The sequence below is a fragment of the Gymnodraco acuticeps genome, unplaced genomic scaffold (assembly GCF_902827175.1).
Source record: "Gymnodraco acuticeps unplaced genomic scaffold, fGymAcu1.1, whole genome shotgun sequence".
NCBI classification, from domain to species: Eukaryota; Metazoa; Chordata; class Actinopteri; order Perciformes; family Bathydraconidae; genus Gymnodraco; species Gymnodraco acuticeps.
In genome coordinates, this window is record NW_022992312.1 from 263,775 (window position 1) to 289,084 (window position 25,310).

General features: G+C 41.3%; 2 protein-coding genes across 2 annotated transcripts; one reads left to right on the forward strand and one right to left on the reverse strand.

Moving 5' to 3' along the window:
• Nucleotides 1–9,538: 9,538 nt before the first annotated feature.
• Nucleotides 9,539–13,324, forward strand: epdr1 (ependymin related 1). Its single transcript, XM_034208294.1, is given in 5 exon segments — nucleotides 9,539–9,776; nucleotides 9,778–9,938; nucleotides 10,923–11,131; nucleotides 12,601–12,746; nucleotides 12,748–13,324. Coding segments are annotated over 5 exon segments (639 nt in total). The 5' UTR covers nucleotides 9,539–9,701; the 3' UTR covers nucleotides 12,796–13,324.
• Nucleotides 13,325–21,836: 8,512 nt separating this feature from the next.
• LOC117541144 (histone H4-like) lies at nucleotides 21,837–22,450 on the reverse strand. Its single transcript, XM_034208270.1, has 2 exons — nucleotides 22,414–22,450; nucleotides 21,837–22,222 (listed from the first exon to the last, which is right to left on the reverse strand). The coding sequence occupies exons 1-2, from the start codon at nucleotides 22,448–22,450 to the stop codon at nucleotides 21,891–21,893; spliced, it is 369 nt and encodes a 122-aa protein (XP_034064161.1). The 3' UTR covers nucleotides 21,837–21,890.
• Between the last annotated feature and the right edge of the window lie 2,860 nt (nucleotides 22,451–25,310).

The following is a 25,310-nucleotide window of genomic DNA, read 5'->3' on the forward strand; positions in this document are numbered from 1 at the left end:
TTCTCCGTCTGCTCTGGTTCACCTGCAGCAGTGAGTGAGGAATCAGCTGAACTTTAAGAGAGGCAGGGTGTGTTTTCTGTCCTTTACAACATGCCGTTAGCAAAGCCGTACTTCGACCTTTGACCGCCAGCTCACACGAGTCAGGCTTTAAACGGTTTTCAGAAGAGTTTTGGGACTTTTACAGAGAAACAAAACAATGGTGCTTCATCTGTTTCAATTCTACTTCCTATTGTGTATTCGCACAACAAAATCTGTAGACCTGTCCAAGAACTTCGAAAGTAGTCACCTCAGCAGATCCAGTCATTTTTGTCATATGGATGGTATATGTTTTAATTCGATTTAGTGCATGCCTTGTTGGGTTTATTTTGGGGTGTAACTTGTTGGCTGCAAGGGTCTCAGGACAGATTGTATGCTGTATAGTTTGTAAAGCCCCATAAGACAAATGTGTATGAAACTTTAGGAGAGTCCTGGAAGGGAGCAGCACTGAACTTTGATCCTTAGTAGATTCTAGTTGTATGAGTAAGATAAGTTGTTTATAACATGTGTTTACAATGGAGCGCATGTCTCTTTAAAGGTAGAACCTTACCCTTACCCTTCACAGTTATAAAAATGACTGAGTTGTTCTGTAACATGCCAAGTCAGTCAACCTATGCTAAGAAGCAAGCTCAGCCAGAAGTAAGGTGCTACCAGTGTAATGAGTTTGGCCATACGCAATACACATGCCCAGTGGCATGCCCTCCCTCATTTGCACTGTTCCCAGACCCACCAGGCAATCAGTGGTTAGGCAGGGAAAAGCATGTATAGTTCCGGTACTCATCAATGGTCAGCGTGAGGAAGCACTTGTGGATAGTGGCAGTTTCCAGACAGTTCTGAGGTCAAGTCTTGTTGTCAAGGATCAATGGGCCCATGATAAAGCTACCATCAGTTGCATCCACAGAGATGAAAAGCCTTACCCCACCGCCGAGGTCAATCGACTGTCGGACTAACTTTCTTCCTGTGGCACTACCACATAAACTTCCCTATTCAGTCATTTTAGGCCTTGATTTTCCAACGTTGCAAGAACAACCACCTCCAAGTGCCCTATCCGGTCCTACACCAGTTATTCCCTCTGATTCTGACTGCCCGTCTACACTACAGGCATCGAAAAATGCTTTCAGCGCTTCGCCCATTCATTTGAATGGGGTGACGTAGAAGATTTTTAAACTTCGCCGAACTGCATTGTGGGGAGCATGGCATGGCTTTGCAAGAATCACGAGCATCTATCGGCATCAAAAGTTGAACAATGTTCAACTTTTGAGGCTCGATGCTTGGCATCAGCCAATCAAATCCCGCGTATGCAAATCTGACAGTACAAGCGCTAGCCAATCAAACCGCGTGTATGCTGGGAGAGACTACGCAGGTCATTTCCTCATATTCAAAAAAATGGAGCGGTAGTGAATCACCCGGTGCTGTATGATCAGTCTCTGTTGTGTTCATCTACCGGGATACAAACCGGAGGAGCGAGGTATGGAGAGAGGTGGCAGAGACAGTGGATGAAACTGGTAGGTTTTCGCCTGTTTTTTATATCCAGTTTACTTCGTTTTAACATTGCTATTGCTTTGTATGCCGGGGGCGGGCGGGAGATTCCTGATTGGTTGTTGGTTGCCTTGGGCGCGAGAAATCGCCAAGCCTCAGACACGCCGAGCTTCAAGATTTTTTGATGCCTGTAGTGTAGACGGGCCGTGAGTGTGTAGATGCCCGGGGAGTCAGAACCCTGTGATGCTGAGTTAGAGGTAAGCTCAGACACCCAGATTAAGATGTGTAATGTCGCTACAAGGACGCAGACGACAGACGACAAAGGAGACCCTTAGTGTTGTCTCTGTGTCCACTTAACATCAATTCAAACACCATGACACAGTTCCATCAGATTAATGATAAAAACCTAGAGGACATTATACAACTTCTGAAATCCTCCTCCTGCTGCCTTGATATTATTCCAACAGGATTTTTCAAAGATGTTTTGCCTTGCATGGCCTCAGATCTACTTCATATAGTAAACACATCTCTTCACTCAGGTATTTTTCCACAGGCCCTGAAAACTGCAGTCATTAAACCGCTCTTAAAAAAGAATAATCTAGATGCTTCAGTAATGAACAATTACAGGCCCATATCTAACCTCCCATTTCTAGGTAAAATCATTGAAAAAGTTGTTTTTCAACAGTTGAGTAATTTCTTGCATTTAAATAACTGTTTCGATGTGTTCCAGTCAGGCTTTCGTCCAAACCACAGCACTGAGACTGCTCTTGGAAAGGTCTTTAATGACATCCACTTAAACACAGACAGTGGCAGAACTTCAGTGTTAGTATTATTAGATCTCAGTGCTGCGTTTGACACTGTTGACCACAGCATATTACTAGACCGACTGGAAAACTGGGTGGGACTTTCGGAAACAGTTCTAAATTGGTTTGAATCCTACTTAAAGGACAGAAACAACTTTGTTTCTATAGGTAAATACACATCTGAGTTGACAAATATGACATGTGGGGTACCTCAAGGCTCCATCTTGGGGCCTCTTCTCTTTAACATCTACATGCTACCACTGGCTCAGATAATGAAAATCAACAAAATAAGTTACCATAGCTATGCAGATGACACACAAATTTACGTAACAATTTCACCAGGAGACTATGCTCCAATTCAAACACTGAGCAAGTGCATTGAACAAATCAATGACTGGATGTGTCAGAACTTTCTCCAATTAAACAAAGATAAAACTGAGGTAATGGTTTTTGGAGCCAAGTCAGAACGTATAAAAGTTAGCGCTGAGCTTCAGTGTGCAATGTTCAAAACAACAGATAAAGCCAGAAATCTAGGTGTAGTCATGGACTCTGACCTGAGTTTCAACAGTCACATTAAAACAGTTACTAAATCAGCCTACTATCACCTAAAGAATATATCTAGGATTAAAAGACTAATGTCACAGCAGGATTTGGAAAAACTTGTCCATGCTTTTATCTTCAGTAGACTCGACTACTTTAATGGTGTCTTCACAGGTCTCACTAAAAAATCTATTAGGAAGCTGCAGCTGATTCAGAACGCCGCTGCTCGAGTCCTCACTAACACTAAGAAAGTGGATCACATCACTCCAGTTCTGAAGTCTTTACACTGGCTTCCTGTGTGTCAAAGAATAGATTTCAAAATACTGCTGCTGGTTTATAAAGCTTTGAATGGTTTAGGCCCAAAATACATTTCTGACCTCCTGCTAAATTATGAACCATCCAGATCTCTCAGGTCTTCAGGGACTGGTCAGCTTTCTGTCCCCAGAGTCAGAACTAAACATGGAGAAGCAGCGTTCAGTTATTATGCTCCAAATATCTGGAACAAACTCCCAGAAACCTGCAGGTCCGCTGCAACTCTGACTACTTTTAAATCCAGGCTGAAGACTTTTCTTTTTGTCGCTGCTTTTAATTGAACTATTCATATCTTAGACTGCACTGTAACTTTTATCCATGTACTTTTTCTTTTAATGTTTAATTGAACTATTTATATCTTAGACTGCACTGTAACTTTTATCCATGTATTTTTTCTTTTAATGTTTATTTTATTAGCTTTTCTTTTTAATGACTGATTTTAAATGCCATTTTCTTAATGTCTTTCATTTTTTGTAAAGCACTTTGAATTGCCTTGTGTTGAAAAGTGCTATATAAATAAACTTGCCTTGCCTTGCCTTAGTGAGCTACTATTTTATAACTTTGAGCTAAAGGCAAGTACACACAAGCAGCGCCTGTCCAAAGCCCAGAAGTGCAGGGACACGTTTTTGGCTGCTCCTAGGGAAAGCATTGAGCTTCCTGTACCTAGTCACCTGCTAGACATTCAGATTCCCCCTGATGTAGGTGAGTTGCAGAGGAAAGACCCTTCCCTTACACAGTGGTTTGAGAAAGTGTCAGAGGTTGATGGTGTAAAAACAGCAGATGCAGAATCTATGGAGATATGCTACTCACCTCATTAAACAGGGTATCTTGTACCGCCGTCAGGGTGAGATTGAAGGGTTAGCTTTACCCCAGTCACTCCGAAGCAGACTAATGGAACTAGGCCACTAATGGCGCGTTTCCACTGCAGGCCTCGCTCGGTTTGGTTAGGCCTTATTAGGCCCGGCTCACTTTAATGCTGCGCTTCCATTACAGTTTAGGAACTGGGGAAGTTACTATAGTAACGCAGTGTAGGCGGAGCCGTGACGTCATCTTCAATGAGCGCCCCAAAAAACAACACAGCCGTTAGCTGTTAGCACTCAGAGCTCACAGCTCTTCATATCTGTTCAGAAACTAAACAAAAGTTAAACAAGTACAAACCACAGACTGCCTGTGTCATGGAGAATACAGTCGCTGCTTTATTTATGTCTGTATAGGCCGTTGTTGTGAGTGTGGACGGTCGGAGCATATATAACGTTAGCTTAGCCAAGCTCCATTTAGAAAACACGCATTTTAAAGGGTGTTTCGCCTGCCGTCTGTCTGCAGACTTGTCAAAGCATTAATTCATGGTTTTTACTAACCGGTATCAGTATGTTGTTACTTCGGCATCATTTTGAAACGTGTATGACAATTAAGTCAAATATGTTCATGTTGTTGTAGTTGTAGCCCCCTTGCCAGCGATTCTCTCTCTAGTTTAGCATACTCAGCCCGACTCAGCCTGGTTGTTCCTGGCCCTAGAACCACGATTTAGTCGGGCCAGAAAAAAGGTGAAAAAGTAGCCCCGGGCCAAAACTAGGCCAAGTAGAAACGCAACCAAAAACGGGCCCCGCACGGCTCGGCACGCTTAAAGCGAGCTACCCGCTGCAGTGGAAACGCGCCATTAGTTCCTTGGGCAGGGCATTTAATAAAACACTGCGTAGAGTGGGTAGTCGTTTTGCCTGGCCAGGCCTGTACACCCAGCTTTCCCAGTTTTGTAATGCCTGTGAGACCAGATCACGTCCAGACAAAGGGTAGCTAAAGCCCCGTTACAGCCATTGCCCCTCATTGAAACACCTTTTGGAAGGATAGGTATGGATGTAGTTGGGCCTTTAGAGAGAAGAGCATCTGGTAAACACTACATTCTTGTAATTTGTGACTATGCTACTCGCTACCCTCAAGTGTTTCCCTTGAGATATGTTAAGGCCAGGTATGTGGCAAATTGCCTAGTACAGTTGTTCTTTAGGGTAGGCGTAGCCAGAGAGATACTCACTGACTGCGCCACAATCTTCCTCTCCAAGTTACTGAAACTGTCACGATCTGTCTTTGTGGTGTTTTGTCTTGTTTGGATCTGTCTGTGGTTCCCTGTCGTTAGTTTCCCTGGTGTGTCTGATTACCCGATTGTGTTCACCTGTGGCCCCTGTGTTTTCTCCTCCCTCCTCACCTTTGTCTTGTTTGTGTGATTAGTCTTGTGTGTATTTAAGTTCTGGTTTTTCTGTCTGTCTTTGTCGGTTCGTCTTTCATTGTTGACTGTGTTCACCGGTGAGTGTTCTGTCTGTCGAAGTTCTATTTTCGTTATCCTTGAAATAAAGGTATATCAGTTTAATCTGCATTTGGGTCCTGCTTCCTTCGCTCTACCGTGACAGAACGAACCGACCACAAAATGGACCCAGCAGATGATCCATGGGAGGTTGAATTACAGCATTTAACTTTCTATCTGGCTTGCTGCTTCGATTGGTGGAAGGGAGCGTCCAGTGTTCGGCAGAAGAGGGCCGCTCTGGTAGAGGCGCTCCGGTTGGCAGCAGAGAAACCATGTTTTGTTGAGTTTTTACCTGACTGGATTTTGGACTTCCTTCAAGCATGTGATTCCAGGCATGCTAGCTCCCTGTCTCCCAATTCCCAAACTGGCACCATACGCCTTGGTGGGTTCTGCCTGAAGTCAACCCGTGCTTCTGCCCCAGTTCCTGCTCCTGTCCAGGAGTCGTATTCCGGAACTCGTCAGACTTATGGAGGTCCACGGAGTATTCAGGAGGCTGCTAAGAGGAGTCGTCGCAAGGCCAGGCTAGCAGCCCGAGCCCCAGCAGCCATGGTTCCGGCTCCAGTACAGGCCCCAACAGCCATGGTTCCGGCTCCAGTGCCGGACCCAGCAGCCATGGTTCCGTGCTCCAGTACCATCCCACATAGCCATGGTACCGTGCTCCAGTACCACCCCACACAGCCATGGATCCGTGTTCCGGTTCCTTGCCCAGCAGCCATGGTTCCGGCTCCAGTGCCGGCCTCAGCAGCCATGTTTCCGGCTCCAAAACCGGCCCACACAGCCATGATCCAGGCTTCAGCTCCGGACCTTACAGCCATGTTTCCGGCTGCAGAACTGGATCTTACAACCGTGGTCCCTGCACCAGAGCTGGCCCATACAGCCATGGTTCCGGCTCAAGTACCGGCTCCAGCAGTCATGGTCCCAACTCCAGCACCTCGTCTCCTGCTGGCTCCCTAACCGACGCCAGCTTCCCGAGTCTTGTCGGCGTACCGGCCGACTCCAGCACCTCGTCTCCTGTTGGCTCTCCAGCCAACACCAGCTCCCCGAGTCTTGTCGGCGTACCGGCCAACACAAGTTCCCTCTCAAGTCCCCTCTCAAGTCCCCTCTCAAGTTCCTACCCGAGTCCCCTCTCAAGTTCCTACCCGAGTCCCCTCTCAAGTTCCTACCCGAATCCCCTCTCCAGTTCCTACTCTCCTGCCGGGGGTCCTGCCAACCCCTTGTCCTGTCCCGTTGGAGGTCCCGCCGTCTACTCTCCTGCCGGGGGTCCTGCCAGCTCCTTGTCCTGTCTCGTTGGAGGCCCCGCCGACTACTCTCCTGCCGGGGGTCCTGCCAACCCTATGTCCTGTCCCGTTGGAGGTCCCGCCATCTACTCTCCTGCCGGGGGTCCTGCCAACCCCTTGTCCTGTTCCGTTGGAGGCCCCGCCATCCTCTGTCTCGCCGGGGTTCCTGCCAATCCTGTGTCCTGGTCCTCTTCCGTGGGGGATCCTGCCAAGGCCTGTCCCACCAGCTCCGGTTCCTGCATTTGGGTCCTGCTTCCTTCGCTCTACCGTGACAGAAACAGGTGTATCAGCTGCTATGAGTAAAGGGCATTAAGACCATCCCTTATCATCCCCAAACGGACGGACTTGTCGAGCGATACAACCAGACCTTGAAGAGCATGCTCCGCAAGTTTGTTTCAGAGTCAGGCTCCGACTGGGACCAGTGGTTGCCATCCCTCCTCTTCGCCTACCGGGAGGTGCCACAATCTTCAACCGGGTTCTCAGCTTTTGAACTTATGTATGGACGCCAGGTGAGGGGCCCCCTGGATTTGCTAAAGGCCACTGGGAGAATCCGAAGCCCGCTGGTGAGAACATTGTGTCCTACCTGGTCAAGATGAGGGAGCGTTTGGAGAAGATGAGATGAGGGGTGCCGGCCCCTGAAGAAGGAGATACAGCTGATATTAGAGCTGGGGATCATCGAAGTGTCAACCAGTGAGTGGTGCAGCCCAGTTATGCTTGTACCAAAGAAAGATGGCTCCTTACGACTCTGTATTGACTTCAGGTATCTCAACAGCATTTCAAAGTGTGACCCATACCCAATGCCAATAATCGACGAGCTGCTGGAGAGAGTGGGAAGAGCAAAGTTCATCACCACATTGGACCTCACCAAGTGGCATTGGCACCTGAGGCCAAGATGCTGATGGCCTTTACCACAACTTTTGGACTGTTCCAGTTCCGGGTAATGCCATTTGGACTACATGGTGCACCTGCGACCTTCCAGAGGCTCATGGACCAAGTACTGCGGAAGTTTGCAACATTTTCAGCAGCTTACTTGGACGATGTGGTGATCTTAAGCCAAACCTCGGAAGAACACAGGGACCACCTACAACAGGTCCTCCATTGTATCCAAGCTGAAGTTGGCCTTCGACCCCCTGAGGTACTACCTTGTTGGACGGAAGTTCATCCTGGAGACAGACCACCGTGCGCTCCAGTGGCCTCACAAGATGAAGGACACAAACATGCGTATTGCGGGGTGGTACCTTGCCTTGCAGCCATACAACTTTACGGTTAAGTACATGACAGGGAAGTCAAACCTTGTAGCTGACTGGTTGTCCCGAAGCCAAGACTGATAAGACACTGTGCTTCCTAGGGAGAAGGGTGAAGAAATGTAACGGAGGTGATCTCTGGGGCCGTAGATCTCAGTCACTCTCCATTACATATTATATAGCTTCGGTATTGGCGAAGCATATTCATTTTGTACCACGGTAGAATATGATTTCACAGGAAGCATTTGATTTATATAAAAGATGACAAGAGCTTGTGTGGCATTTAAAACCTGTTTTATGGAATGGTTTTATTTGTGTACATATGATTAATAAATTCCCACACTGGGTTGTATTTTGACATTCTGTCCCTGCCTCATTACTTTGGTCGGGCCGCTCACTTGTCAGCTTCACAGAGGGTTATCAAGCTTTCCTGGAAGAGGAGCAGCACTGGACTTTGTTCTTAATTCAACTTGTTGTTGTTTGATAACGATAAACACGCGCTTACATCAAAGTTAATTTCTGGTTATAAAACTGCTCAGGTAAACTCTTCTCATGAATCAAAGGGGTTTGGGTTGTTCTGTACTTAAATGTAATCTAACTCTTGGTTGTCAGTCATTAAAATACATTAAAGACACATACATAGACCACTGCTGCAAAGGTAATGAAGTCTGATAGCGAGGCATAACAAAACAATGTTAACGTGAACTGTTCAACAAAACAGGCTAACAACAAAATGTAATTTGGAGTAAAAAACATATTCTAGTGTTAATTATGAGACAAGGTGAATTGGTTAAAACAAACCTGTGTACATTTGTTTTATGTATCCTTTTATGAAACCAGTACACATAAAAGTGGCTGCAAGGCTTTTTTGAGAATGAACAAGGAAATTAAACACACTTTTTTATATTTATAATAAAAAGCAATCTAGAATTGCTTGTTGGACTTATTGGAGGCTTTTATGTTGAATTTCCAACAAGAAAGCAAGTCACCCAGACTTTTATTTTCGTCGGAAGCAGAGATCTACAGTGAATAAAACATAAATATTTATGAACATGTAAAACGGACTGCTCTCTAGTGGCTGAGACGATAATCAGCACCAACAAATAAACAGCAATTTTTATTTTACTTTTATTTAAAATGCATTAGTTCTGCTGAAGTTAAAAACATTACTTTATATTGTTTGTATTTATTATAAAACGCACAACTATAGAAATCCTTTTATTTTGAAATTCCAACAAGAAAGCAAGTCTTCCAGGCTTTTATTTTGTATTTTGGTAATAAATATGGTAATTATCTTCATAAGAATACATTTACAAGGTAACTTTTACCAATTTCATATAATACAATTAATAAGCAGTTACATTTGTACCGTCATATATTTATTAATGTTATCATTTGTATTTAATTGCTTTTATTTATTCATTTATTTATTTATGTAATCATGTATTTATTATTGAATTCATTTATTTTTGTATTCATTCATTCATTTATTTATACGTCGGAAAAAAAAGTTCATCCAAGCTTTTATTTTGAAATCACAACCGGAAACGCTGTTATTCTAGCAGCAGATGCAGCCCATGGATGTATAATAAGAACGGTGCAGCCGCTCATCAACAACAACAACAACAACAACAACAACAACAACAACAACAACAACAACAACAATAGAACCGGAATCAGAACCTAACGGGACTCCGTAGTTTCCAGAGACCCAGAGATGCACCGACTCCTGCTAGTGTTTGTGGCCGCCTCCGCAGCGTCTGTCCTCGGCCTCCCTGTAGAGGATGTGTCCCCCCCCCTCTGATCCCTGCCTCGCCCCGCTGCAGTGGGAGGGCCGCTGGGTGAGTTTCGACCACAGCACCGGGAGAAATAGCCGGTCCTCGGTGTCGTACGACGGCCTGAAGCAGAGGGTCCGCGTCCTGCAGCAGAACAAGAAGCACACACCCTGCCAGAGGTGACAGAAACATGCATGATAGCACAGTCTGTACTTACTTATTTTAGATGCTTACACGACTAACCTAATCTATTTCACCTTTAATTAAAATAAACTGTGCACATTTTGTGTATTTAATGTATATAATACACTATTTATAGTAGTCCCTTTATGTAGATTATTCTATTAGAGGGTATTCTGTATATGTGTAGGCTATGTATATTTTGTTTGTATTTTATTCTATTTTTAAGAAATGTTGGAATAATTCTACATTGACTTTCAAAACTACTATTTGTGAAAAGTTGTCTATCTATCTTAAGGAATATTATTTATATATTTGTTATATATAGGAACCTATTACACACTGTTAATATGTTATGTTAACACAGATTAATTTGATTCAAATCTAAAACCAAATCAATAACCTAATAAGTATATTGGATGAAATAATAATAATATTGATAATCACAAATAATAAAAATACTACTACTATATAATAGTAATAATTATTATTATAAAAAAATACATATGAATACATTCATAATAATAAAGTAACACATATTTAAAATAAAATAAAAATACTACTACTATATTATAATAATAACAATAATGGTAATACAAATAATAAAATAATATTAGCAAAAAAAAACAAAAAATAATTATTAACATTTACAAATAATTAAAAAGAAAAACTACATTCCTACTAAATAATAAAAAAATAATTCTTAGTAATAATAATAATAATAATAATACAAAATAGTATAGTAATAATTTAATTTAATTCAGCTTTAATGTTATTGATGCATTGAACGCACCCCTCTCCCTCTGCTTTTGAGTATGTAATAATACAAATAATACTATAAAAAATAAAACATATTAATTATAAAAAAATAACAAATAACAATTACATTCCTACTACTACTAAATAATATTTAAAATAATTGTTAATAATAATACAAAATAGTACTAGTGGTGTTATTAATGTTATTAATGTTTCTGTTCCAGGTTCTTTGAGTACATCTTCCTGTACCAGAGCGGGGTGATGTTCCAGATCGACCAAAAGACGAAGGACTGCTCAAAGATCGCTCTGACGGACGCCTTCGATCCCTTCGACATCCCCAAAAACTCCACCTTCGAGGACCAGTACCTCATCGGGGGTCCCGGGGACAGCGTGGAGGTCCAGGAGTGGTCCGACAGGAAGCCTGCGCGCCAACGTGAGTCTGGTTTAAGATATATTCTCTCTTATTAAAAATAAATTGAAATAAGCTTTTATGGAGGTTTTTCCGGATCTAAAATGTTCAGATCTGTTAGTGATAACTTCTGGTCTCTCTGCAGATGAGAGGCCAGCAGTTTACACCCTGAAGGGCTGCTACAAAAATACAAAAATGTGTTATGGTTTTGTGGGTGCTATTATGTTTTGTTGTGCTGCCCCTAATGTTTTTTGTATTGTCTCACCTGAAAATAAAATTTAATAAAAATGTTGGAAGAAAAAATGACATGAAATAGCCTGAACATTTTAACTTAAACACAGTACTTGAGTAAATGTACTTAAGAAAAATCGTCCATGTCCACGATCAATATTTCCTGCAGCTGATTTGAAATTGAAGGGAGCTTTTAGCGAGATTTTTACAGATTCAAACTGCATCTGTTGGTGATAACGGCTGGTCAGAGGTGGGAAGTAGTGAAGTACAAATACTTCGTTACTGGTATCAGTACTTTACTCCACTACTTATTTTTCTGACGACTTTTTACTTTGACTTCTTACATTCTGAACACAAATACCTGTACTTTCTACTTCTTACATGTTGAACCCAAATACCTGTACTTTCTACTTCTCACATGTTGAACCCAAATACCTGTACTTTCTACTTCTCACATGTTGAAACCCAAATACCTGTACTTTCTACTTCTTACATGTTGAACACAAATACCTGTACTTTCTACTTCTTACATGTTGAACCCAAATACCTGTACTTTCTACTTCTTACATGTTGAACCCAAATATCTGTACTTTCTACTTCTCACATGTTGAACCCAAATACCTGTACTTTCTACTTCTCACATGTTGAACTAAAATACCTGTACTTTCTACTTCTTACATGTTGAACACAAATACCTGTACTTTCTACTTCTTACATGTTGAACCCAAATACCTGTACTTTCTACTTCTTACATGTTGAACACTAATACCTGTACTTTCTACTTCTCACATGTTGAACACAAATACCTGTACTTTCTACTTCTTACATGTTGAACTCAAATACCTGTACTTTCTACTTCTCTCATTTCCCAAACAGCTGGTTCCTTTAGTCTGAATGTGTGTTTGATGCGTGATCATTATTCTTAGAGTCATTGCGTGCCTATTGATTTGAACACGATCCGTGTATCCATCATTTCCTGGTCTTCTCTAAAGAAGAGGGACCAATGGAAACGTTGTCATGTTGCCGTTGTTCAGCATGGAAACATTCATTAGCTAACAATGACATTATGGTTGTATTAATATAAAGGGAGGTCAGGTACTCTTTAAAACAGCTGCTAGTTATGGGTACTTTTTACTGAAGTACATTTCAAAGCCCATACTTCTTTACTTTTACCTGAGTATTTTTAAACACGAGTATCTGTACTTCTACTTGAGTAAAGGATGTGTGTACTTTTGCCATCTCTGCTGCTGGTCTCTCTGCAGATGAGACCTGGGTGGGGGTCTACACCCTGAAGGACTGCTACCCGGTGCAGGAGACCTACGTCAGGAACAGCAGCGTCACCACCTCCACCCGCTTCTTCAACCTGCAGCTGGGCATCAGTGACCCCGACATCTTCACCCCGCCCTCCTACCTGTCAATCAGCCCGGCCCCAGAGGATGTCCGACTCCTCCTGCTGAGCAAACCCTCTCCTCTTGGTTTAGGAACCTTAGGGGTGACTTCGGTGTTTTTCAACCCTTTAATCAGGTTTCAGTGAAAAGGTAATAAGGGGGGAGGGTGTTTCTCGGGGGTTAAAATGGGCGTCCACCAATCGATGGATCAGTGCTTTGATCCCCAGTCTCTAATCAACATGTCCAAGTGTCCTTAAGCAAGATACTTAACCCTTAATAGGTCCTGCATGTCTACTGTATAAAAGTGCACGTAAGTCACTCTGCATAAAAGCTAAAATGACTTAAAATATAACCCTTTATCAATGTCCATCCACTAAAGTGCTCAGATCTTGTTCTTGATAAAAGTAGAAGTACTCAGGTCTTGTACTTGAGTAAAAGTAGAAGTACTCAGATATTGTACTTGAGTAAAAGTAGAAGTACTCAGATCTTGTACTTGAGTAAAAGTAGAAGTACTCAGATATTGTACTCGAGTAAAAGTAGAAGTACTCAGATCTTGTACTTAAGTAAAAGTAGAAGTACTTAGATCTTGTACTTAAGTCAAAGTAGAAGTACTCAGATATTGTACTCGAGTAAAAGTAGAAGTACTCAGATCTTGTACTTAAGTAAAAGTAGAAGTACTCAGATCTTGTACTTGAGTAAAAGTAGAAGTACTCAGATCTTGTACTTGAGTAAAAGTAGAAGTACCAGAGTGTAGGAATACTCTGTTACAGTGAAATTAAAAAGTATAAAAGTATTCTCATCAAAATATAGTGAAAGTAGCGACAGTAAAAGTAGTCGTTGTGCAGATTGGTCCATTTCAGAATAATATATCTGATATGTTTTATAATGATTGATCATGAAAGTGTTCTCAAAGCTGGTGAAGGTGCAGCTAGTTTGAATGACTTGTCTTTTGAGAAACGGGTCACATGACACGCTAACAAACAGAGAAGATTTGTAATAATGCAGTCGGCACTTTTTGGACACTGAGGGATAACATTTGTAGCATTTAACTGCAGGATTGAAAAACACTGAGGTTCCCCTTAAACAGTTTTCTGATTCTGAAATCACTCCCTATACAAACGGCACTTAGAAGTTTACCCACAGTGAACACTAACAGTTTTCTATCTGAAACCTACAGTAGCACATTGCATTGCTTTTTGGCACAATATACTCTACTGTTTAAATCACAATCATGCAGGGTGGATAAAGTGCACTGTGTAGTAAAGAGGGAGTGATTGTGATGCTTTTGGTGTTTTTGTAATAGTGTTTTATAGAATTGTTTGTTCATGTGTTGCTTGTTTGCTGTAACGATTGAGCCGTTCTAAATGCAACAAAACAACACCAAACTAGCTCATTGGGATTCTTAAACGATTAGCTTAATGCTAAAAAGGGGACTTGGTCAGCCCTCTTAATGCATCACATTGATCATATGAATCGACATCTGACAGATATAGCTTTGCGACAACATACTAAGGACTGTTGCTTATGTATTTGCACACGACAGCAGTTTAATGAATCAACATCAAACATATGAAGTGCCTCACAAACATGGACTGGCATTATGGTTTTCAGTTTCTTTGACATAATTAACATTTGTATTTTTTGACGTTTAATAGATTTTTTCTCTAATTACAAACGACTGAATGTGCCGCAGTGGGTGGAAACTCATTGCCACAGCGTCTTGTTGCTTATCTGGATATTTTCTATGTTTTATTAATAAAGCAGCTGGCTTGAAACTTGATGCACTCTCCATTCAGATTCTTGTTTATGTCATGTATGAAATGTTTGAAAAAAATCGACCTTATTTAAATCGAGGGATAAATAATAATTCTGCGATCTCTATTCGTGGAACAACATCATGCCTCAGAGCTCTGATGTCCAAACCAACAATGCATTCCCTTTCCATAGACAGCTCTTTGCAGCCTTTGTGGGTTTTCATTATAACAACAGCTTTAGTCATTGATGCCTTACTTGAAATAACCAGAAAAGACTCAAAACAATTAAAGAAAACTGGCATCAAGCATCATTAAACCACAAACCTAACTCTGCAAAGGCATATTTTAGAGATAGCTAGTTTTCCATGTTATTAAGGAGGCTCTCTTTTAAAGTAACTTGTTTGCCACGTTTACTTATGCTGCAGACGTAACCCGATCCGAACCAGATTATGTTAATAGTTTAGGAGTGTAATCGGCTAAAAGGGGCTTTTCCCGGACTCATTTCATTGAAAAAAGCACCACTTTATATTCAAAAAGCAAACCCAAACCTTAGCTGACGGAGTCAATTATGCAAACTTGTTCAACGTTGCAGTAATGCCACGAAACAAAGCTTTACAATTACAGTAGCACATGTATCACAGTTCTTGAAACAGCAGCCTATATCGGTGTGACGGAGCGGGTCACAGAGTGACTAGGCTTGTTTGAGACAAGCGAGACCTGCGCAGACCTGCGCAATTTCGATCAACGTCTTGCTCGTGCGTTGCATGATGGTTAGTCATTTTGTCCGACTTGCTTTGGAGGCCCGCCTACATGAGACGTTGAAATCTCGCGGGACAAAGATGCCCGCAGCCTTGAGAGCGTGGCGCGGCGGCGCAGTAGGCTTGTTTGAGACGCGTTGCGGCTCGCCTCGAAAGTAGACGAGAAAAGCCGATCGCAGCCGGGGGAGGTCTCAAAAAGCTCGCCTGAAGTCGGACAGCTCGGAGTCCATGCTCGGAGTCGGCTTCATCTTCTTCTTCTTCTCTCGGTTTTTTGGCGGATTGCAAACAACTTTAAGGTGCATACAGCCACCTCCGGAGTCGGCTTGACTCGGTTTGCATTTATAAAGAATGCACACATGTGTTTAATCGTTAATGTCAGATATGTACTAAGTAAATACATTTGTTCCTGCTCAAGATTAGATTCAACTTTATTGTTATTGCACATATTACAGGTACTGAGACAACGAAATGCAGTTTAGCTTCTAACCAGGTGCAACAAGCAGTAAAGTGAAAAGTAATGTACACAATCTCCAGAATAAAATATAGAATGAATTGAATGATGAATAAACAGTGAGCGGTATGAATACACTAGATATACACAGCAGCCTGAGAGCAGTGTGTATGAATATGCTAAGATATATAAAGTATGAAAACGGTAAGCAGTATAGTATACAATATATAGATATTAATTTCATGATGATAAACATTGTGGAACAATGATGAAAATGGGAATGGATGTGGCGACGTAAAACTGACACAAAACAACAACAAACTTTGCCAGCCAATTGGAGAGTCTCATCAGAAGCACGTGGTAAAAACCACCAATGAGCGCTCAGCTCGAGATACCAGCGAGCCGTTCCTCCCATCAAGCATTTCGCTTCCGCGCCCGTGGAGAGCAACTGCGGCCACCCTCGCCGCGCCTCGCTCTCAAGGCTGCGGGCGTCTTTGTCCCGCGAGATTTCAAAGTCTCAGTGGGCGGGGCCTCAGAGCAAGTCGGACAAAATGACTAACCATCATGCAACGCACTAGCAAGACGTTGATCGCAACTGCGCAGGTCTTGCTTGTCTCAAACAAGCCTAGTTCCTCTCCACGGGCTGCGGAAGCGAAATGCTTGATGGGAAACGACTCGCTGGTATCTCGAGCTGAGCGCTCATTGGTGGGTTTTTCCACGTGCTGCTGATGAAACTCTCCAATTGGCTCGGCAAAAGTTTGTTGTTGTTTTGTGTCAGTTTTACGTCGCCACATCCATTCCCATTTTTCATCATTGTTCCACAATATTTATCATCATTAAATTAATATCCATATATTTTATACTATAGGCTACTGCTTACCGTTTCATACTTTATATATCTTAGCATATTCATACACACTGTTCATACTGCTCTCAGGCTGCTGTGTATATCTAGTGTATTCATACCCCTCACTGTTTATTCATCATTCAATCATTCTATATTTATTCTAGATGGTGTACATTACTTTTCACTTACTGCTTGTTGCACCTGGTTAGAAGCTAAACTGCATTCGTTGTCTCAGTACCTGTAATAGGTGCAATAACAATAAAGTTGAATCTAATCTGGAGCAGGAACAAATGTATTTACACAATCTGACATTAACGATTAAAACACATGTGTGCATTCTTATAAATGCAAACCGAGTCAAGCCGACTCCGGAGGTGGCGGTATGCACCTTAAAGCTGTTTGGCAATCCGCAAAAAAACCGAGAGAAGAAGAAGAAGAAGAAGAAGAAGAAGAAGAAGAAGAAGGAAGAAGAAGAAGAAGAAGAAGAAGAAGAAGAAGAAGAAGAGAAGAAGAAGAAGAAGAAGAAGAAGAAGAAGAAGAAGAAGAAGAAGCAGAAGAAGAAGAAGAAGAAGAAAGAAGAAGAAGAAGAAGAAGAAGAAGAAGAAGAAGAACTCCGAGCTGTCCGACTTCAGGCGAGCTTTTGAGACCTCCCCGGCTGCGATCGGCTATTCTCGTCTACTTTCGAGGCGAGCCGCAACGCGTCTGAAACAAGCCCTACTGACTCCGCCACTGACAGCCGACACACACCAACACTTTCGGAGAAAAGGGAAGGCGCATCACCTTCCGTGTTTTAAATTCCGGAAATGAACCATGCAATTTATTATTTATTGTGTGTTTGTTAATTTGTTAAATGATTATGTTAAGAGGTGGTTAACCTGTTTTATGTTTGGGTCGGATTTTTATGTTGACAATGTGGTTTGAGGTAATTGCGTCACCTGTTGACGATAAGCCTGTGGGAGGGGCTATGGGTTCAAAATGGACGGTTTTTGGCCCTGGAGGAGGACTTGGAAGAATGTTGCAATGAAGGCAACAGCTGGGACATGTTCAGGAGAGGTTTGCAGAGAAGGCAACACCAGAGCATGTTTACTCGGATGAGTGATGGACGGTTTGATTTGGACATTTATTTATTTTGTTTAAGTTGTGCTGGTTCGTTATTTTATTTTTTGCTGCTGTTATTAAAGTTTTGGAGCTTAACCCAACCGACTAGGCCAGTGTTGTGAACGGACAAATAGAGCCCTGTCACAATCGGTCTGAACATCTGAACAAACGTTTATTTGCAAGGTTTTTATTTATCTTACTGGTCTAAGAAATATATTGCTGTTCAATGCAACCCAAAAGCAACCATCTCCAACAACCTTTAATCAATCGTATCTTCACCTGAACAAGGTCTATTTAAGGGTGAATGGACGGCCCTGACACCAATGAATACAATGCTGAGAACCAGCCATTTATAAATACTCACCCTCAGTTTGGGAACCATTATTTAGGGATTGTTAATATGACATTGATATACATCTACCGATGTTTAATCAGTTGTATTTGAAAAGTTAGCTGCATCACTTATACTCTTATATTCCTTTCACATATAGTTTTCACCATCTTGTGTAATACCCTGGAATAAAGACAAGATCATTCAATCGTGTAAAAACCTTTATTGATTCTTCATTTTTTTTCAGTAAAGTCCAGATTATAAAGAATTATATCTGATCTCAGGTTAGAAATACCAACACAACCAACTCAGCTACAAACATGGAGACAAAATGAGTTAAAGAAGTTAATCTCAACATTTAACCCAATGCCCCTTGAATTTCTTCTGTCTAGTTAAGTCTACAGAACTCAGCATAGTCTCCAAAGTTGTCATAAAAGCAAACTCCAGCGTAGAGAGGCTCAGTGAAGGTGGTCTGGACTCTGTGGAGGAGGGTCATGGTTTCACTGGAGACGCTGTAGAAAGACAGAACCCCTGCACTGTGATCCAGGTAAACTCCTATCCTGTTGGAACGAGCACCTGAGAGGGGAGTTTCCACGTTATTGAACCAAAAGGAAAAATAGTGGTTCTCACATCTCAAACTCCAAGATCTGTCTGTGAATCCTAATCCAATTTCATCCTCGTTCATGTTGACACTCTTGTATGCGAGGGCCAAATCCAGTTGATACCCTCTCCACTCGATCTCCAGGTAACATCGTCCAATCAGAGCCTCTCTACTCAGGACCTTAGGCCAGATATCTAATCCGTCAGGGTGACTGAAATATATCTGTTTTCGTTTTGTGACTGTGACTTTCCTGTTCTCCAAAGACAAGGACAGCCCTTTGGTTGCTGTGTTTGGATCCAGTGTGATTTCACGTGAATATTTAGAGAATTCAGCTCTGGTTTTGGGCTCGGTTTGTGACAATAAAGCATCAACTTCCTCCACCTCCTGTTGAAGCAGCTTTACATCTTCCTCTCGGTCCTGGATCCTCTGCTGTCGATTCACATTGAGCTCTTTTTGCTTCATTTCAACACGAAGGAGTCCAGTCTTCTTCAGCTGCTCCACCAGGAATGCTAACATGGTGTTTTTAACCAGGTCAGGTCTGGGTGTGAAGGCCTTCCTACACTGAGGACAGCTCTCCCTTTGATTCGGTTTCTCTCCATCCCAGTAGTTTGTAATACAGTCCATGCAGTTGCTGTGTCCACAGGGAATAGTGACCGGATCCTTCATCACATCCAGACATATCGAACAGGAAATGGATTCAACGTCCAGCTGAGCTCCTTTCTGAGACATTCCTCCTCGTAGCAGTGACGGTGAGAGAGTTTCTGAGATCAGATAAGTCTGTGCTCTGCCTCTAAAACAAACTCTAGTCCTTCTGTTTCTGTTTATTTGCTAATTTACACCAATGGTCAGCTCGGTCCCACCCAACTTCACACTTGCATATCAGTGAGGGGGAGGGGAGCTGGCTGGCTGGGTTTAACAATAGAAGTGTTTGGCTGTGTTTGTAAAATATGTTCTTATTATTGTGTTTTTGAAAGTTTGTTGAGTTGGCTCACATGGATATATAAACGTACATGTTCACCTGTGTGAGGAAGAGACAGTGATGGGTTTCTGTATCTTCGTTGACCGCCAATGTCATCGTGTTTGGGTCATAATCGTGTGCATGATATAATAAGTTAATTATTTCTTACTAAATAAGATTAGTTCAATGTATTTTGGATATCAGCTAACTGCCAGTCACACTGCCTCAGCTTCTCAGTAAATGTTTGTTTTCCAAAGTCGATCCAACTGGTTCAGCAAAGTCAGTGAAATAAGTTGAGAAACCCCAACGGCATTTCTCAACAAACGACAGTTGAGTGATCTGGATAGAAACCAACACATTTACATCTGTTTTATTCATAACGTCAAGAGTTTAGAAAGCTAGCATAGTATCACAGCAACGAAAAATAAGGTTGGAAAAGATAGAAAAGTTTGGGAAGTGAGGACAAGTTTGAAGAGACATATAACAGGTTTAGCGAGGCAGTGAGAGACGCTGAACGACTCTGAAGAAACTCCAGCACAGTTCTCAGTAAACGACTCCTCTGCTGTCTCAAAGGGTCTCAGATTGATCACCAATAGCAAACCTAAAGTTCCAATCCAATAACGACTTGAGGCGGTCCAACGACCTGAAGGAAATCTTCGTCTGTTTTGAAAGACGGGACAGTTCTGGTACCCATTAGGACTTTTCTTTATTATGGAGAGAGTCGTTAACAAGAAGCTACCGTACAAAACCTGCCCAGCAACAAGCAGAGGGTCTGCTGCTTTTTCGAATTGATGACTCTGTGGCATTTGTAAAGTTATTTGTATTTAAGTTTCACTGATATTTGTAAGGAAGTTGTATTAAAGTATCCGTATTCTTTAAGAACATATTGTGAATCTCAATCATTGCAAACTTTGTTAACACACTCTGAAAAATTATGTATAAGAAAAAAACAACCAAGTGATAAATAATTAGTTAAGACATAAGATATCACTCCTACCTTAGGAATACAGCTTTTAGACACTGTTTAAGAGTAAAAGCTGTACAGAAAATACTTTATGACAAATACAATTATACGTCTGATTGTGAAGCGGCTCAATTTCCCTGTGTTATTTTATTTTTCTGTTTCACGTATTTTAAATCACTGCTTGCAGTAACACTTGTCCCTGCTGTTTGTCATCTTAAACTGTGTGTAGAAGATGAAGTTAAATATTATTAATATAGTAATAGTATTTATTTATTTTCTTCTCAGAATGTACCAGAATGCGTAGTTTCTATGTTAGTATTTCTAATAATCTCCTGGGGGAGAATCCCCCCAGACCCCCTGCTGGGAGTTTTCAGCATGTCACATTTTTCACGTGTGGTGAATTTACAGGATTGGCTCCAAGTCTGCCTTTTTATTTTAATGAATACTTTAGTTCTGTGAAGGGATATATGGCCTGCACTTCACTTTAATTAATAATGTATGCTGAAAAGCGTATTACAGCACGATTTATTGACCAAGGTCCGAGGCCTGACCAGTTGAGAACCACTAAAACATATCATACAAGATTATGCTAATTATTGTGTTCATCAAAAAAAGTAGAGGGAATATGGTTCATGCCATCTAATCAAGACAAATACAATATGTTTATAAAGGTGAAACATTAATTTGATCAATCAAAAATTGCAATGGTGTGCTCTGTGAAAATAAGTGTTTTCAGACGATTGTGTTGTGCTCTCATGTTTATAATAATAAAACTGTGTCCACTAGTTAACTGCTGGCAGGTCTGGACAGTCCAATGTTAGAACCAGGCCTCTCCTGAATACACACATAGCTCAGATAGGACAAATCAATGTCTTGCAGAGAGTCATTTGATTTAAACAGGATTCGAGTGGATATAAATAAGCCCTTCTTCATTAATGTTAAAGTGTGACAATACATTGATTACAATTCAGACAACCAATAACGATGCTCTGAGAATCCCTTTCCTGACTATTGAAATACATTTGGAATTAATTATAGATTGATGGTATTTATTTGAGGGCTTTCCAAAGTCCTCAAACACCTTACATTAGCTAATGTTAGACATGTTATATGTTGATTACTGTGACATTACCCAGTGGCTGACTTGTGTCAAAACCCTGTGGTATTTAGAACATAATTGATTTGTCCATCTTGGATGTGAATAAACAACATTGTCCATTAAGTGTGATTTGTAATATCAAGTATCCTAGCAAGTTATGTTTTGGAGATGGAATTTAGGTTGATATAATGTTAATCGACTGATATGTGATATTGCCGATATCAAAAGGAAATAGACTCTTGAGTAATCTGGGTGGCTCTTAAAAGAGCCGTTGTTGTTCCAGGTATGTCAGGGTGTAGATGTTTAACCTCCGAAGCCGTACAGAGTGCGGCCCTGCCTCTTCAGGGCATACACCACATCCATGGCGGTCACCGTCTTCCTCTTGGCGTGCTCGGTGTAGGTGACGGCATCACGGATCACATTCTCCAGGAACACCTTCAGCACCCCACGGGTCTCTTCGTAGATCAGACCGGAGATACGCTTCACTCCGCCACGGCGAGCCAGACGGCGGATGGTGATGCCCTGGATGTTATCACGGAGAACTTTGCGGTGACGCTTGGCGCCTCCTTTGCCGAGTCCCTCAGAAAATTCAGTCTCATTCTGAAAATAATTCAGGCGGCAGACCGACCTGTTTTCTGATTGGACGATCAAAGTTACGGATCAATTTGACCAATGAGCGTTTAGCTGCGCTCCTATATAATCTGGTGAGAACGATGATCGACTCACTTTCTTCTAAACGTCAAAGAATAATCACATAGAAAATCTCTGGTCGCGGAAAAGGTGCAGGAAAGGTCAGGGCGAAGGCTAAGACTCGCTCATCCCGTGCCGGGCTCCAGTTCCCCGTCGGCCGTGTCCACTGGCATCTGAGGAAGCAGCCTGTCCTCCTACAAAAAACAACCATATAGGTCGATTGTTCAGCAGCTAAATACGACCCAGAGTCACGTTTTAAAGTGTAGCACCTCCAGTGGTCGTGTAAGAAACAACATGCTCCTGTCGATTGCAAACGCTCCGGCGGCTCGTTTATTCACAAATAACCCTCTCTGGAAAATCCTAAATTGTGGAATAGTTTGGCCATTAAAATGCTTTTTTATTAGATTTCTAGCGAGAAGTGTATATTGTACTTTTATAATCTACGTCCAGTGGATATGTAGGATCTACAGTTTGATAGATATACGAAGATAATTTGAGGTCTCGCCAGGAGAACGTGTACTGTATATGGGGCAGCTTCCATGTAAAGTTAGCATGGGTGAAAACAGTATTTCCGGTCTCGAAGTTTTCATAATAAAACCGGAAGTATTCCCCACACTGTCAAATGATCTCCATTACTCATCCACTAAAAAACATCAGTTTATCCTTGTTAATTACACAATATTGATTGGTTTAAATTGTGTACAATGCTTTTGTGTTTTTAACCTTCGATTCGGAGAAACATAGTTTTTTCGGAGTTTAGACACTACAGAGTTTCCGAAGACACTACACTACCCAGAATCCCCAGCTATCGTTTGGGACTACAACATCCGCCTTGCTTTACAAACCCCGTGATTAGCCCTCAAGCTCTGTGATTGGATGTTGGAGTGGCAGTGTGACAAGGTTACGCCGAGTGTCAAACAGCTCTTTGAAATGGAATGGAACCACGGCAGACTATCCAAAACTGGACTTGGACGGGTCCAGCCCAGCCCTCCCCCACATAATTACACATGCTGGCTATTGTGTGTTTCGCAATATGTTCTATGGCACATCTGGGAGTTGTAGTTTTATAAGACGTTTTCGTATTTCCCACAATTAGAAGTTGCCAGTATTAAACTGTATACATCCCTGGAGGTTTAGGGTATACGAAACACATTGGTGTTATCAAATTTAAAACATATAATTAATACATGGGTGAAAATTGCTTGTGCCCATAATGGGCAGCATTAATATACCACATGACAGCTAAGGTCAGAAGAGCTTTATTTAACAGCTGGTCTTATGTCTGTGACCCCTCCTGTTGTTAATTGATAAGCCTGAAACATGCACTTGTCAAGGTTCAGATGCACATTTAGCAAATATGGCAGTAGCCATCGATCATCTTAAGATAAGATATACTTTATTGATCCCAAGTTGGGAAATGTTTTTGTTACAGCAGCATGTACTACTTTGTTCTACTCCACTACAATTCAGAGGTCAACCTGGTATTTTTACTCTACTACATTTATTTTTGTTACTTTGCAGATTCTGATTAATGATGTGAAATATAAACAACCCTTAAATCAGACTTTTGTTACACCTGAGTAAAATTCAGCCTTATCAGTTTGTCTGTTTTTCACATCCTCCTGTTAATATATTTGGACGTCCTGCACTAAACTGTTTTATTGTAGAGATCACTACAGTATATTCTTGATATTTTCTATTCTATATTTCTATCATTGACCCCTATTTTGTATGTAGGCTACTCTTAATATTTAAATCTTTTCATAAACATTTATTTATTCAACAACTGAATTCAATAACGTGCTTTAACCACTAGGAGGTACGGTTTAGACCAGTGGTCTAGTTAATAAAACATAATAATATCAAACATAATATGACTATTCACTTTATTGTGAAATTAAAACAGAACGGTAAAGGAAAATACAGTTTCAGTCTCTCGATGTGAAGCTTATGCATCGTACCATAAACTTTTATAGACCTGTAACAGTCAACTGCATGAGGAGTTGGAAAGGTAGTTCAGAAAATCAGTAATATCTTTAAAAACTATAAAAAAGTCCCTTTCTATCAGCTGTGTACCGTTATGGTGTAAATACAGACTATCTACTTATTGGATCAAATATAAAAGTCAGCCGAATTAGTGTTGATACTGCAAGGAGACGTATTGTGTGAAAATAAATGTAAGATGTTGTTTAATTGTTGATATTTTATGGTCCACGTCACGTATTCAGTTTTGGCGGCATCTCTTCCAGTTTGTCAAAAGGTCTTCTGATCAGGGCTCTATAAATAAATATCTACGGCAGATATGTAATATTTAATGCAGCCGAACCGTGTATTACAATGCCGTTATGTGATGACTTTCAAAGAGAAAAGAAAGAACACTCGGAATAAAGTATTATTTAATTTTTTAAAAATGTTTTCCGATTTCATATCACATAAACACCAAATCCCGACGTGCATTGCGGCGTCATTTTAGCCTATCAAAACCTCTGAAAAAAGAAATGTGTCTCTCACAACACAAAAGCATTGTACACAATTTAAACCAATTAATGTCGTATAATTAACTAGGATAAAATGATGTTTTTTAGTGGATGAGTACTGCAGATATCACTGTTAAATAATTTGATCATTGGTTTTATTATGAAAACGTCGAGTCCGGAAATACTGTTTTCAACCCGTAACTTTACATGGACGCTCGCCGCATATACACGTTCTCCTGACGAAACCTCAAATCATCTTCGTAATATCTATCAAACTATAGATCCTACATAACGACTGGACGTGGATTCTAAAAGTACAATATATACTTCTCGCTAGAAATCTAATCATAAAGCGTTTTAATGGCCAAACTATCCTACAATTTAGGATTTTACAGAGAGGGTTATTTGTGAATAAACGACCATCTGTAACGTTTGCATTCAACAGGAGCACTAGAGGCCGACAACTTTAAAACGTAATTATAGGTCGTATTAAGCGCTTGAACAAACGACATATTTGGTCGTAATAAGGGCTTAAACAATCGACCCATTTGGTCGT

Excerpts from the sequence above, each read along its gene's own strand:
- LOC117541144 (XM_034208270.1), bottom strand. The coding sequence starts at position 22,450 with ATGCCAGTGGACACGGCCGACGGGGAACTGGAGCCCG. Across the intron at positions 22,223-22,413 it reads CGACGGGGAACTGGAGCCCG|AAAACAGGTCGGTCTGCCGC; the intron begins GCACGGGATGAG and ends TCGTCCAATCAG.